The following is a 15938-nucleotide window of genomic DNA, read 5'->3' as shown; positions in this document are numbered from 1 at the left end:
TTTGGTGCCCAATCCAATCTCGTATAAATAACTCGCTTGTTTTTTTATTATTTTTTTTTTTATTTGGTAGTTGTACGCCTTCTCAATGCGTCGCTTTCTGTGAGTTCAATTAATATTTTTTTTCGCGTTTATTACTGTGTCGTATATTTTCTTCTTGATTGTATTTGTTTGCTTGTTATACGTTCATTATGCAGCAGTAGCAATCTAATCCCATCGCGCGTATCTCCTAATAAATAATTTCAAAAAGTAAATATTAATTTTTAATGAAACAAAATTTCTTTTTTTGTATAATCCACGTGATCCTATTTTCCCAATCTATAAATTACTAAACGAGAAATAAAAACAAAAAAAAATTTTTTTAATAAATTCTACTCGCTCAAAAAAAAAATAACAAATATATAAAAATAAAACAAAATACAGACATCGTAATTTCTCTCATAAATAAAATAATTATACACTGTGTCCCACAAGAACTCACTCATATAAATCTCGAATAAATAAATATTTTTGTTGGAACCAAATTCCAATAGTGTATTGAAAAATATATTTACAAATAATAAAAGAGAACATTCAGTAAAAATATTATAGTCAATAATATAACTTTACTAAACATACAGTTTCATGGTTGATCTACTAATAATGTCCCATCCGTATAATTCCAATAATAATAATAATATCACTTCAGATCAGGTTTCATCTGAACATGGCACTCACACTGAGAGGAATTCAGTTATGCTTTCTAAAGATGAAGTACTCGACAAGCTTTATAACTTGTTATATTCTAGCAATTATACGGATATAAAAAAAAACGATTTCATCTTTCATATGAAAGGTTTATTGTTGAAAATGAAACTTAATGGTTTAGGGTGTTTACTTGAAAAGAATGCTGAATCCGTCTATGGATCAGAGACGTTAAATTTTATAAACGAATTCTTATTATATCATAGGGATTGCTTTCCAAATGGGGCTAGCACAAAGGATGGTTTGCAACTTCTACTTGATATTGATGCCGGTATTTATGATAAAACCAAAACATCAATTATAAGAGAAATTTCCCAGGAATGGTCCAACTTGTATTATGATGGTAGCGTTAGTGCAGCGAACTACATCACTAAGGTAAAAAATTTGATAATTAGAACCAAGAAGTACGATTGTGAGATGAGTGAATATGAGATGAAAAGAAGGATTATGGCATCTATGAAGAAAGATTATCACAAAGTTAAGGATATTATTTTGCTCCTAAACCGTGGTAAGTTAGACGTTGACTTTGAAGAAATCTATGAAATTATCACAAATATATATCATGAAAAGGAAAAGGAAATTGCAATAACCTGTAGATTTGATAAAGATCCGTTTGCCAGACAATTTTTTCGTGATAAGGAAAATTATAAGAAAAAAAAAGGTATCTATAACAAAAGATCCAATGAAGGTTTTGCTAAAAATGTTAGCAGTAATAAACCTGTTGTTTGCTATAATTGTCGACAAGAAGGACATATCAGACCTAATTGTCCTGAGTTGAAGGAGAAAGAAGTTAAAATCAAAGAGATTAAATTATTTAATGAGAGAGAGGAAATCACCCGCCATCAAGTACCCTTAGGCTTAGATTGGTTAAGAAAGTTTTAAAAACTGCTCAGTCTGAAATTAGAGATATCATGTATGATACTGGTTCAGAGACCACAATTGTTCCCAAGGAATGCTTATGTTGGAACCGAATTTCAATAGGGAATTAAATTTACTAGACATGTGAGATGTAACATGCAACATATAAAAGAAATAATATATATTTCTGATAAGATAATTGGGAAAGATTGCAACTGTTGGAACCAAATTACAAATAAGGAAATATTATTGGAATCAAATACCAAATTGGGAAATATACTAATCAAAAAACTACGATTATACTTTAAATATTGAGGAACTTGAATTCCGACAACTTGTTTACTTAAAGCTTGTCAAGATAAGAATCTGATAAGGAATCATCGGTAGTTAAGTATCGCTAAAAGTTGTTAACTTGAAATCATTTAGCGACAATTCAGAAACTGATATTGTTTGATTGAAGCAAAGAAATCAAGATATAAAAAGGACAAAAAAATGAAGATTGAAAATATAAGAAATAAAATACATCTTATATAATTTTGCATAGTTATAAATGATATAAGAAAACACTATTAAGTATCTATATGATATTAAAAAAAAATAAAGTTGACTTTTTATAAATATGATGATTATTATTTTGTACTGGTTTGATTTATACAAGCACAATGTTAAAATCTTATAGCAGAAAATAAATAAACAAATTTACTCATTTTATACGATTTGTTATTGAAAAAAATAAAGCCCTAAAAATTTAAAGTTGAAAAAAACAGAGTCAAACAATTAGAGACTAAGATATAGGATCAAAAAAATAGTGTCGAGAAATTAGGGTTAAATATAGGGCCCTAAAAAAGGGTCCAAAAAATAACCCACAAATTAGAGCCTAAAAAAAACGACAGAAAAAGTAAAATCATGCAGTCCGAAAATAGCATATATCCCGATATGCCATCACTGCCATTCAAAGCTTAACCCGAGTTTCATCCTTATCTTATCTCAAAAAAAAATTAAAAAAAAAAATCTAATCTTTCATTCAATCTTTTCCATCCCCACTTTCAACAACCAAGATAAACTACAATAACACTGCGAAACAACTTTTAACTTTTGTGCAATCCTATATTCTGTATGTCCTGTCTATCTAAATTACTATTCCAATTTAATATTTAACCAGAATAACACAAATCTATATACACTTTGCTATGTCTATACAACCTTATCGATAAACAATTTACTCCTTTTTTTTTATTTTTATCAATAGCACGTGATTGACAACGTAACCACTTTTTTTTTTTTTTTTTTTTTGGTTGCATAAACGCATCTTCCATTTCGAGTTGCTACTACAACTACTACTACAAAAAAAGAAACAGTATCAATCATTTGAACAGAAAAAAAAAAAAAAAACAACCCTTTACACAATTACTTTAATTCATACACACATACTTTTTATATCGAATAACCTATACAAAAAAAAAAAATATACAAAGTGCCTGTGCAACAAATTCCAAATTCTTTGATGGAAATTTATGGCGGTCTGCCAATTTTGTGAACATATAGTTGATCTGAGTGTTCTGTATTTTGTGAGCGTATGCATATTAAATCCATTTCAATCCTCAATATCACACACCAAATTTACTTCCAGCATCAGAATGTAGAAATATAAATTGATAATACAAGCAGTTAACCAATGGAAATTTTCACAAGTTTTTTAATGGAATTTACGTTTCTAGCTTGTGTTTAGATTAATACAAAGAAAATTATATTACTCATGCTACAGGAGTAATACTATACTTGTATCTAGGTTTGTGTTATATATCCAAGTCTCTTTAGGGGGAAAAAAGTTATTTGTCCATGGCTTTGGCATAACAGTAATTGTGCTCAAAATAATAAAATTAACTGCATTTGAACAGTCTGAAAAGTGTTCTACCGAAATATCAAATAAACTGGGCTATGCACTTAAGTGTTGTGCATATTATTACAAAATATGTTGTTTTTTTTTACGGAATATGGAGCTTTTTTTTTTTAATACATTGTCTCAAAGTCTTTTATTAGTCCACTGAACAATCATATAAATATTGCCATATTACTATATTGTTTTTGGATCACTAATATGCCCCAATCTCAATTATTTACTCTACAGGTTCGGATAGTTTTCAAGTTGGTAAAAATGTTACCAAGCAAGATTTACATTTCACCCAAGAATTTGTTATCCAAGAGCGTAAAATAGATTGTACATTACACATTATTGACCCACACTTTGTTAGATCTTATTTCACCTAAAGTTTTATTTTTTACTTGTCTGTTCAAACCATCACAAAAGAGATTATTCTTATAGCATCAACAAATAAGTGGTAACTTATGTCTCCTCGTATCAAGGCAATTGTTCACAAACTATTCTATATAGCACATCTTTCTTTTGTTGTTTCCTTATTTCAGATGTTTTGATGTTATGATAAGTGATAAAATATCTTACAGTTTGAAACACAGAAATGTGAATGTTGTGATTGGCCAAAAGCTATGGGAGTTAAATGATCTATTATTTCTGATTTGTACTTGTATTAATGATGATGTGTTTCGTAAAGAGATATGAAACAAAACTCTCTGTCTCTTTTCATGTGATAAGTTCTCAAAAACAATCTCTAAATCAGTATTGTTATCTCCACTAACAATTTAAAAATTTTGACAATAATCCTGTCTAGCTTATAAAGCATGTGTGTGTAAAAATTACAGGAAATACTAAAAAGATACGTCAAGGTTCCTGTTTTACCAACAAATATAAAATGTTACTACACTTGATCTGTTTACAAAAATCATCTAACTTGATCTCAGTTCAAAATGTCATTAAAAACTAGAATTACATGGTAGTCAAGTGTTTTGCTGATTTGGATTGATTGCTGCTATTCCACAAAAATACATTTAGAATATTGATCAATAGCAATAATAATCGTGCTCCAAATACAATCTTCTTTTATTTTCCTGTAAATATTATTCACAAAATAATGTACGTGGTGAAAAAAGAAAATGAAGGAAATTGGTATCACAAATACACATCCCAGTTTTGTATAAGTTTTTCAACAACTGCTATGTAACAAGATCACTACTGCGTTTCCACAATTGGATGATCTTATTAATTTCAAATGATTGAATTGGTAACATATAAAACAAAATAGACTGTAATTATTAATTAAGATTCAGTACTGTGAAGTGCCTAAAAGTGTAACAAAATATATGTTTCATTATATTATTTGCAATGCCCTTGATTTTAGTCAAAATAAATATCCTTCTCTTTCTAATAGTAAGTCATTTCTTACCAACTCATGTTAGTCACACAATAAATCACAAATAAACTTGTTACTTACTCACTTGTCCAGGTAAACATATTTCCCAATATATTGATACAATATTCCATAATAATACTTGTGTTACTCCTGTAATTAGGGAGGAAAAAAAAAAAAGTCCATTTCAACCTAAATCAGAATGTCAAATTCCACACTAATCATATAATGTCATTTTGTAATAAACCTTTTTTTGATGAATAGAATATATAAATTGACATGCACATTTAGATTTTATGTATGCAATAGCTGGTCTTCATAAATATCACTGAATCTTTGAATATTTCTAGGTACAGTAATGTTTGGTATACACTCAGTAGATATAAACCGAGTATGTGTGTTGTCAGTTCTAGATCTAGTAGGATATTAGAATAAAAAGAAAAGCCTTATTACTAACCCACTTTTTTAAAATAGTAATTAGAAACAAAGTTATAAGTGGTAATACCAATGCTATACAGATCCGCAGTATTAGAATGAAAAATTAAATATAATAAAAGTATTCAGGTGTCAGATCGCACAGTATAACCTTATTTGTTATTTGATTGATTTGTGAATTGATACTTTAATAAATAGGCACTTTTTGTGTTTTCAGTGTATCTTTTGTTTTTAAACTTTTATCATGCTTAATCAGTTATACACCACTTATATTTTGGATGACATGTAAATATTGATGTGTGCTTATTATTAACAATATGGTCCTTCACTCCAGTACAGTCATTATGATTCCAACAAACACGCAATGGTTATCCACTAGAATAACAAAATAATAATAAACAGCCCCTTTATAGTGTTGTTTTTCTTCACTCCAATCAGTATATATCTAGTTGAAACATTCTTTGAAAATGTAGATATGATTTCGTATTTTGATAGTTTTTTTAAATACTACCTGAATATCTGTTTTTTGATCAAAAACTTTTCTAATTTCTTGTAAGTTGTTGTAAATTGTGTAAAATACTTGTTTTGTTTTGTTTTGTTATTTCTGATAATCAACAAACTGTTTTTTTTTAACTTTGTTGGTAATTCACAGCTTGAAAATATTTAGCATTTTTTACGAAACAAATCTTTTTTTTTTTTTTTTTTGCAGCCAAAGAAATAATTTTTTTTTTTTCGTTCGCTCAAAAATATCATCTAAATTCACAATGTTATTTTATCAATAAAACTTTAATAAATGTTATCTAACATAAAATATAGAAAGTGAAATTGCATTTGAACACCAGTTATTTCAAGAGTTATGGAGAGTTAGAAATGCACCAAGTTTTCACCCAATATATTTTATAAATTTACCAAAGAAACTATGTCATTGTAACTATCAAGACCATAAATAATTTCAAGCATTCAGATAACATATGAAGCAAAGAGAACTAAAAACTAAGTAGTTTAATATTACATATTGCAACAAGGATAATAGATGTGATAAAACCTAGTGAATAAACTTAAGACTAGTTTCCAATAACAAGTTTGTTTTGTTTTATGGATTATGTTACAATTCATTATATGTAAAGAATGAAGTTTATTTTTGTTAATTAACACTAAATAGCAGCAAACTCAAAATGAATGAATCACAACATCTCAATTAGACATACACAATGAATTAAATACCATAAACTACAATTAATACTATTCAATATTGTTTTCAAATTTCTATCTATATTACAAGATCTCGATTTGTATGTTTTTTCCTTTAATATACGCTAAAGTTGATGAAATATAACAAGTACTCTGTTGACAAGGAATGCATCTTGCGGGATATTCAAACTCGTCTTTCACTATATCATTATAATTATACATTGTGATAAAGCAAGCACTTATATGAACTAATTATTAACAAACACTTGACTTATGGAATAATAAAAAACATAGAGCCTGTTAACTAAAGAATAATATATATATGAAGGGAAACTTTATCACCAATCATGTTACAAATAAACATCGATTTTATAGAATCTAAGCAGACTTATAAGTTTGGAATTATTGGTTTAAAATACACAACATAAATTATCCCATTGATCGAGTATTTACTTCCAAAAGAATAGATCTATCTTATTCTTCATAGTTTAAGACACTTCTTTTTACTGTTATTATTATTATTAAACTTTTAAAACCATCAGTGGAAGAAAAATCAAAATAGAAAATTAGTATGAGAAACAAGAAAAAAGTATTCCCATATTATCAAAAAAAAATATCTTGTTAAAAATAACTGTTTATAAAAGTTAATTTATATTAATATATATGTAAAAAAAACGAACTATAACAAACTTAAGGAAAATACATATAAAAATTAAATGATTGTGATGAAAACAAAAAAAAATTGATGAACTTAAAAAATTTAAAAAAAATTGATCAAAAAGGAGTAAAATCATATTGACAAAAAAAATAAGCATAAAGCTTAGAAGTTGAAAAATAAGACAAATAGGGTGAAGAACATCTTGAAAGTGGATATTCTGTTTGAAACAGCACCAGCTTGGTAAATAGAAATTAATCCACTAGATGCTGGTTGAGATTGAATACTTTGCACTTCAATACCAGCTGTACTAGAAACAGTTTCTGATTGAATAGTAGTAGTAATGACTTTTCCACCAGATGTGGTCTTAGTAACAACATTGTTGGAATTACCAGAGTTGCCACTGCCACTCTTGGTAACAGTGGTGTGAACAGAACCAGATGAAATAGTCTCAACATATTCACTAGCATTGCCTGGAGAACCTGATCCGTTTTCATTATTATTGTTTGGAACAATAGTAGATGTAATAACAGATGTGATGGTACTACCTGATGTAGTGTACACACTAGTCTTAGTAACAGTAACTGGTGTATTAGCAGTTTCGGAACTACCAGATCCACCGTTGTTGTTGTTGTTGTTTGGAACAATAGTAGAGGTGATAGTAGCAGTAATGGTACTACCAGATGTAGTGAATACACTAGTCTTAGTAACAGTAACTGGTGTATTAGCAGTTTCGGAATTACCAGATCCACCGTTGTTGTTGTTGTTGTTTGGAACAATAGTAGAAGTGATAGTAGCAGTAATGGTGCTACCAGATGTGGTAAACACACTAGTCTTAGTAACAGTAACTGGTGTATTAGCAGTTTCGGAATTACCAGATCCACCGTTGTTGTTGTTGTTTGGAACAATAGTGGATGTGATAGTAGCAGTGATGGTACTACCAGATGTAGTGAATACACTAGTCTTAGTAACAGTGACTGGTGTATTACCAGTTTCAGAACTACCAGATCCACCGTTGTTGTTGTTGTTATTTGGAACAATAGTGGAGGTGATAGTAGCAGTAATGGTACTACCAGATGTAGTGAATACACTAGTCTTAGTAACAGTAACTGGTGTATTGGAAGTCTCAGAACTAACAGAATAAACTTCGGAACCGGAATTGTTAGAACCACCATTATTGTTGTTGTTGTTGTTTGGAACAATGGTGGTAGTAGCATCGCATGTGACAATAGTCGAGGTTATAGTTCTGCCAGATGTAACAATCACAGTAGTTCTTGTGACACTAGAAGGCAATCCAGATGTCTCAGTAGTTGGATTAACTGGAGAAACAGTTTCAGAAGTAGAGGTAGTACCTGGAATAGTAGTCAATGGAGATGATTTAGAGCTGGTAGTGTTAAAATAACCAAATCCTGGTGTTTCAACGTAAATAATAGTGGAAGTGGTAGACAATCCATTAGAGCCAGTAACAGTGAAAATGTTAATGGAATAAGTTGAAGTGTAAGCACCACCCCAAGAGGTAAATATAGTACTAATGCCATGATTTTCTGGAGTTTCAACTGTGTAAATGGTAGATGTAGTTGGTTTACCATCAGTACCAGTAGTAGTGAAAATCGAAGTACCAACAGTAGTAGTAACGGATCCAGTCCATGGAACATTAGTAGTTGAAGCACCATGGTTAGCTGGTGTTTCAACAGTGTAGATGGTAGACGTAGTTGGAATACCATCAGTACCAGTATTAGTGATAACGCTAGTACCAATAGTAGATGTAACAGATCCAGTCCATGGTGTGTATGTGGTGGTAACACCGTTGTTGGTTGGGGTTTCAACTGTGTAGATGGTAGATGTAGTTGGAATACCATCTGAGCCAATACTGGTAGTGACACTAGTACCAATGGTGGAAGTGAAGGTACCAGTCCATGGTGTGTAGGTGGTAGTAACAGCATCAACTTCTGGAGTTTCAACAGTATAGATGGTAGATGTAGTTGGAATACCATCTGAGCCAATACTGGTAGTGACACTAGTACCAATGGTAGAAGTGAATGTACCAGTCCATGGTGTGTAGGTGGTAGTAACAGCATCAACTTCTGGAGTTTCAACAGTATAGATGGTAGATGTAGTTGGAATACCATCTGAGCCAATACTGGTAGTGACACTAGTACCAATGGTGGAAGTGAAGGTACCAGTCCATGGTGTGTAAGTGGTGGTAACAGCATCAACATCTGGAGTTTCAACGGTGTAAATAGTTGAGGTGGTTGGAATACCGTCTGAGCCAATACTGGTAGTTACACTAGTACCAATGGTAGAAGTGAATGTACCAGTCCATGGTGTGTAAGTGGTAGTAACAGCATCAACATCTGGAGTTTCAACGGTGTAAATAGTTGAGGTGGTTGGAATACCATCTGAGCCAATACTGGTAGTGACACTAGTACCAATGGTGGAAGTGAAGGTACCAGTCCATGGTGTGTAGGTGGTAGTAACAGCATCAACTTCTGGAGTTTCAACAGTATAGATGGTAGATGTAGTTGGAATACCGTCTGAGCCAATACTGGTAGTTACACTAGTACCAATGGTGGAAGTGAAGGTACCAGTCCATGGTGTGTAAGTGGTGGTAACAGCATCAACATCTGGAGTTTCAACGGTGTAAATAGTTGAGGTGGTTGGAATACCGTCTGAGCCAATACTGGTAGTTACACTAGTACCAATGGTAGAAGTGAATGTACCAGTCCATGGTGTGTAAGTGGTAGTAACAGCATCAACATCTGGAGTTTCAACGGTGTAAATAGTTGAGGTGGTTGGAATACCATCTGAGCCAATACTGGTAGTGACACTAGTACCAATGGTGGAAGTGAAGGTACCAGTCCATGGTGTGTAAGTGGTGGTAACAGCATCAACATCTGGAGTTTCAACGGTGTAAATAGTTGAGGTGGTTGGAATACCGTCTGAGCCAATACTGGTAGTTACACTAGTACCAATGGTAGAAGTGAATGTACCAGTCCATGGTGTGTAAGTGGTAGTAACAGCATCAACTTCTGGAGTTTCAACAGTATAGATGGTAGATGTAGTTGGAATACCGTCTGAGCCAATACTGGTAGTTACACTAGTACCAATGGTAGAAGTGAATGTACCAGTCCATGGTGTGTAAGTGGTGGTAACAGCATCAACATCTGGAGTTTCAACGGTGTAAATAGTTGAGGTGGTTGGAATACCATCTGATCCAATACTGGTAGTAACACTAGTACCAATGGTAGAAGTGAATGTACCAGTCCATGGTGTGTAAGTGGTAGTAACAGCATCAACTTCTGGAGTTTCAACAGTATAGATGGTAGATGTAGTTGGAATACCGTCTGAGCCAATACTGGTAGTTACACTAGTACCAATGGTAGAAGTGAATGTACCAGTCCATGGTGTGTAAGTGGTGGTAACAGCATCAACTTCTGGAGTTTCAACAGTATAGATGGTAGATGTAGTTGGAATACCATCTGAGCCAATACTGGTAGTGACACTAGTACCAATGGTGGAAGTGAAGGTACCAGTCCATGGTGTGTAGGTGGTAGTAACAGCATCAACTTCTGGAGTTTCAACAGTATAGATGGTAGATGTAGTTGGAATACCATCTGAGCCAATACTGGTAGTGACACTAGTACCAATGGTGGAAGTGAAGGTACCAGTCCATGGTGTGTAGGTGGTAGTAACAGCATCAACTTCTGGAGTTTCAACAGTATAGATGGTGGAGGTAGTTGGAATACCATCTGAACCAATACTGGTAGTTACACTAGTACCAATGGTAGAAGTGAATGCACCAGTCCATGGTGTGTAGGTGGTAGTAACAGCATCGTGTTCTGGAGTTTCAACTGTATAGATAGTTGAGGTAGTTGGAATACCATCTGAGCCAATACTGGTAGTGACACTAGTACCAATGGTGGAAGTGAAGGTACCAGTCCATGGTGTGTAAGTGGTAGTAACAGCATCAACTTCTGGAGTTTCAACAGTATAGATGGTAGATGTAGTTGGAATACCGTCTGAGCCAATACTGGTAGTTACACTAGTACCAATGGTAGAAGTGAATGTACCAGTCCATGGTGTGTAAGTGGTGGTAACAGCATCAACTTCTGGAGTTTCAACAGTGTAGATAGTTGAGGTAGTTGGAATACCATCTGATCCAATACTGGTAGTAACACTAGTACCAATGGTAGAAGTGAATGCACCAGTCCATGGTGTGTAGGTGGTAGTAACAGCATCAACTTCTGGAGTTTCAACAGTATAGATGGTGGAGGTAGTTGGAATACCATCTGAACCAATACTGGTAGTTACACTAGTACCAATGGTAGAAGTGAATGCACCAGTCCATGGTGTGTAGGTGGTAGTAACAGCATCGTGTTCTGGAGTTTCAACTGTATAGATAGTTGAGGTAGTTGGAATACCATCTGATCCAATACTGGTAGTAACACTAGTACCAATGGTAGAAGTGAATGCACCAGTCCATGGTGTGTAGGTGGTAGTAACAGCATCGTGTTCTGGAGTTTCAACTGTATAGATAGTTGAGGTAGTTGGAATACCATCTGAGCCAATACTGGTAGTAACACTAGTACCAATGGTAGAAGTGAATGCACCAGTCCATGGTGTGTAGGTGGTAGTAACAGCATCAGCTTCTGGAGTTTCAACAGTGTAAACGGTAGATATAGTTGGTTTACCATCTGATCCAATACTGGTAATAACACTAGTACCAATGGTAGAAGTGAATGTACCAGTCCATGGTGTGTAGGTGGTAGTAACAGCATCGTGTTCTGGAGTTTCAACTGTATAAACGGTAGATGTAGTTGGAATACCGTCTGATCCAATACTGGTAGTAACACTAGTACCAATGGTAGAAGTGAATGCACCAGTCCATGGTGTGTAGGTGGTAGTAACAGCATCAACTTCTGGAGTTTCAACAGTATAGATGGTGGAGGTAGTTGGAATACCATCTGAACCAATACTGGTAGTTACACTAGTACCAATGGTAGAAGTGAATGCACCAGTCCATGGTGTGTAGGTGGTAGTAACAGCATCGTGTTCTGGAGTTTCAACTGTATAGATAGTTGAGGTAGTTGGAATACCATCTGATCCAATACTGGTAGTAACACTAGTACCAATGGTAGAAGTGAATGCACCAGTCCATGGTGTGTAGGTGGTAGTAACAGCATCGTGTTCTGGAGTTTCAACTGTATAGATAGTTGAGGTAGTTGGAATACCATCTGATCCAATACTGGTAGTAACACTAGTACCAATGGTAGAAGTGAATGCACCAGTCCATGGTGTGTAGGTGGTAGTAACAGCATCAGCTTCTGGAGTTTCAACAGTGTAAACGGTAGATATAGTTGGTTTACCATCTGATCCAATACTGGTAATAACACTAGTACCAATGGTAGAAGTGAATGTACCAGTCCATGGTGTGTAGGTGGTAGTGGTAGCTCTCATATCTGGAGTTTCAACTGTGTAAATAGTGGAGGTAGTTGGAATACCATCTGATCCAGTCGTAGTAAGAACACTAGTAGCAATAGTAGATGTATAGGTACCAGTCCATGGTTTGTAAGTTGTTGTATTTGCACTTGGAGCATCACATGTTTCAGAGGCGTCTTCAAAATTGTAGACAACCTCAGACCAATCGTTATGATATACACCATCTGGATCTGTGTAACCGAAATTTATCCCACCGATATTTTGACGATTAACGTAAAATACTCTTAAAGGATAGTAAACACCAGCATATAGAGCAACAGAAACTTGGTTAACACCTGTAGGACCACTGGAGGACCACAAGGAATCAATTTGGTAAGATCTTGGAGTAATGGAGGTAGAATTCTGTAAACAACATCTAAATGCTGCATCGGCACCGAAGGAAACGACACCTAAATCATCAATATAGTCCAAATATATAGTATAAACACCTGTGGTTGGTGGAACAAAGTAACCAGTAGCAAGGAAAGTCCAATTTGTAAGATAAAACGGTGTTGAATAATCAAACCCAGGTGGTAAAGTTCCTAATTGAAGAGCGACATTAGTGTTATCAGGGACAAATTCGTATGTCAAATTGGTAGCGCCATAAGTTTCACCAAACATACCATAATCAACAAAACCACCATTGATATATTCAGAACTCACATAGGTATCCCAATCGGCGGTACCTGTATTAATTTTGGGGTTATACGTCAAATAATTATAATGATAGAATTGAACATGAAAACCCATGTTTTCGCCAGCCTTATCAAGGGTGGATGGTATACACCCACTAGCATATTGAGCTATCACACCTGTAGCATATGCGTGTTTAATAAAAAAATTAAATAATAAACCAGCCAAAAGCCAACTTAGAGAAGAACTTCTCTGTTTTCTTTCGAGCATTGTTGCTATGTTTGATAGTTTTTATTTTTTTCTTAACTTTCTAATATTTAGTATTTTTTAAAATAATAAAGCTTTTTCTAAACAAATCAATACTAATTTATCTCCCATAAGAAATAAGCATGTTTATCCATGTACTTTATATATCATCCTTATCATTAATAAAACCCAGCTGGGTGCTTCCAATTTTTTTTTCCCCCTTCTATGTTTCCAAAAAAAAAAAAAAACAATACGATAAATTCATTGTTTATGCTATATGGTTTCTTTTCTTTTCTTTTTATTTATTACGTAACTCTATCTGGATCTATATGTATGTTTAACCCATGTAGACACCTTTGTCCTAATAATGGATTTAGTTTACGTAAAAAAATTGATAATCATTCAGCACTCTAGTCCTTGTATCCAAAAAAAAAAAAAAAAAAAAAAAAAAAAGCGGTAATATGAAAAAATCACTTATTAATCATTGATTTAAAGTTATTTCTTTTTCGTAAATATGTTTCAGTTGCTAGAATCTGCATTAATCATTAATTGTTTTTGAACCAAAAATATTTCCGAATCTTTTATTGTTAAAGTAAACCCAAAACAATATAATTACTATGATAGTTGTAAAAATAGTAAAATCAACACATAACATGTTTCAGTAGTAATATCTAGTATATTTATTTGTGAATGGTTGAAAAAAATATTTACTTCTAATAAGCTCTTTAATGAAAACTATTATAATGTTTTTCCTGTGAAAAAAAATAGGTAAATCTTTTGTTTGTGCAGAAAATGTGTAAACTTTAAAGTATTTTATTATCTTACAGAGTTTTCATTGCTTCATACCTTTGTTTCCATCATTAAAAATATGATTTGTTTTTTTTATCCAGAATACTTTTGTATAATTATATCGCCATAAAAAATCTGCAGTTAGTAAAAAAATGAGCTCTATTTACATTACAATTATCACTTTTTCTTCTGCTTTGTTTAATCGTTTGCTATTATGCATATAAACTGTTCGTTGTATTTTTATAATAAATGATTTTTCTAACGATATTAAAATGTAAGTGGGTATAGCATCTCATTTTCTTAACCAACTTTTTTTTTTTCCAAAAACATTTTTATTGTTTTAATCATCATATTAAAAGAAAAAATCTTTGTAGTAATCAAAAAGTTGGTTAAAAAAATTGTTCGCTTTTTTGCTTTTAGCTTGTTTACTTTTTAATAGCTTTGAACGTAATTGTAAAACTTCTATTTATAGTTTATTTTTTTCATTTATTTTTTTCACTCTCAGAAGTTTTTCGGTTTAATGTTTAATTTATAAACGGAGGTCGGATGTATCGTTTGTTACCATAAAAAAAGTTGGTTAATTTTAAAAAAGTTTTTCCAGTAAATTACGGATAAAATAAACTAAAAAAAACTAAAAAAAATCAACTTACAGTTTATAAGGTTAGTATCGTAAATGACTGTTTGAAACATTTATAGATAATAGCCCTTACATTATATTGTTCTTTGGATATTTAGGAATTCGATAAAACATACAGCTGATATTCTTCTTTGCTAAAAAATAAATTGACCAACTTTCTCAAGAAAGTGTTAAAAAAAAGTTATTGTGCTTCTTATGTTTTTAACAATGTTTCACAACCAAAAAAAAAAAAAAAAAAAAAAAAAGTAATTGAGCTTTATTGTGCTTCTTACGTTTTTAACAATGTTTCACAATCAATAAAAAAAATTTTTTTTTTAGTGATGTAATGTTTTAACACAAAAAATAAAAAAAAAATTGTGGCTGAGCAATATTAGAGGGGGGAGGGGGAGGAGGGGATGGTTCGGATAAAATGGGTATGAAAAAGTTTGGTATTGTTGTTACTATGTACGAAATTTATTTTCACAAAAGTTGATAAAAAATTTTTCTCTTCTTTGTTGTTGTTGTTGTTGTTAATGGTGCACGTGATGTGAATCACCAATTCTGTTGCAACGAACGCCCCTCACATATAATTCAGGACGGTGGCGAATAACACATAGGTGCAGCAACAGAACTAACATTATACAAACAAATACAAATCATTACGATGATAAATATATAGTTGTATAACAGGATATACTAAACAACATTAAGTCCATGAAGGAAAAAGATGGGAAAAAAAAACTTCAAAGAAAAAGGGTATGATCACATTTTCAACCACCAAATATGCGATAATCTCTTACGAAACATAACCCTCATTAAGGAAATAGGCAGTATAGCATTACTCCAACAAATACAGGCTAATCGGACGAAAGGAACGTGTATATGTGTGTGAAACAAAGGATCATATTTGTCCCCTGTTGGAAATTCAATACAGTCTGATAATACCATCGCTAAGAGTAAAATATTAAAGTATTTCGAATGATAATAAAAGATTTTGATTATTGAAAAAATAAAAAAGTATTCAAAAGATAAG

At 32.5% G+C, this 15938-nt stretch overlaps 2 protein-coding genes across 2 annotated transcripts; one reads left to right on the top strand and one right to left on the bottom strand.

The window, feature by feature from the left end:
- Positions 1-621: 621 nt before the first annotated feature.
- SCDLUD_003056 (zinc finger CCHC domain-containing protein) lies at positions 622-1623 on the top strand (the record flags this gene model as incomplete). Its single annotated transcript, XM_046076923.1, has 1 exon — positions 622-1623. The coding sequence occupies one exon, from the start codon at positions 622-624 to the stop codon at positions 1621-1623; it is 1002 nt and encodes a 333-aa protein (XP_045935492.1).
- A 5685-nt stretch (positions 1624-7308) lies between these two features.
- On the bottom strand, positions 7309-13524 carry SCDLUD_003055 (uncharacterized protein; the record flags this gene model as incomplete). The annotated part of the gene is made up of 1 exon (XM_046081585.1): positions 7309-13524. The coding sequence occupies one exon, from the start codon at positions 13522-13524 to the stop codon at positions 7309-7311; it is 6216 nt and encodes a 2071-aa protein (XP_045935491.1).
- Positions 13525-15938: the final 2414 nt, after the last annotated feature.

The sequence above is a fragment of the Saccharomycodes ludwigii genome, chromosome III (assembly GCF_020623625.1).
Source record: "Saccharomycodes ludwigii strain NBRC 1722 chromosome III, whole genome shotgun sequence".
Taxonomy (NCBI): Eukaryota; Fungi; Ascomycota; class Saccharomycetes; order Saccharomycodales; family Saccharomycodaceae; genus Saccharomycodes; species Saccharomycodes ludwigii.
Note: the sequence above shows the minus strand (reverse complement) of the source record. Positions and strands in the feature narration are given on the sequence as shown.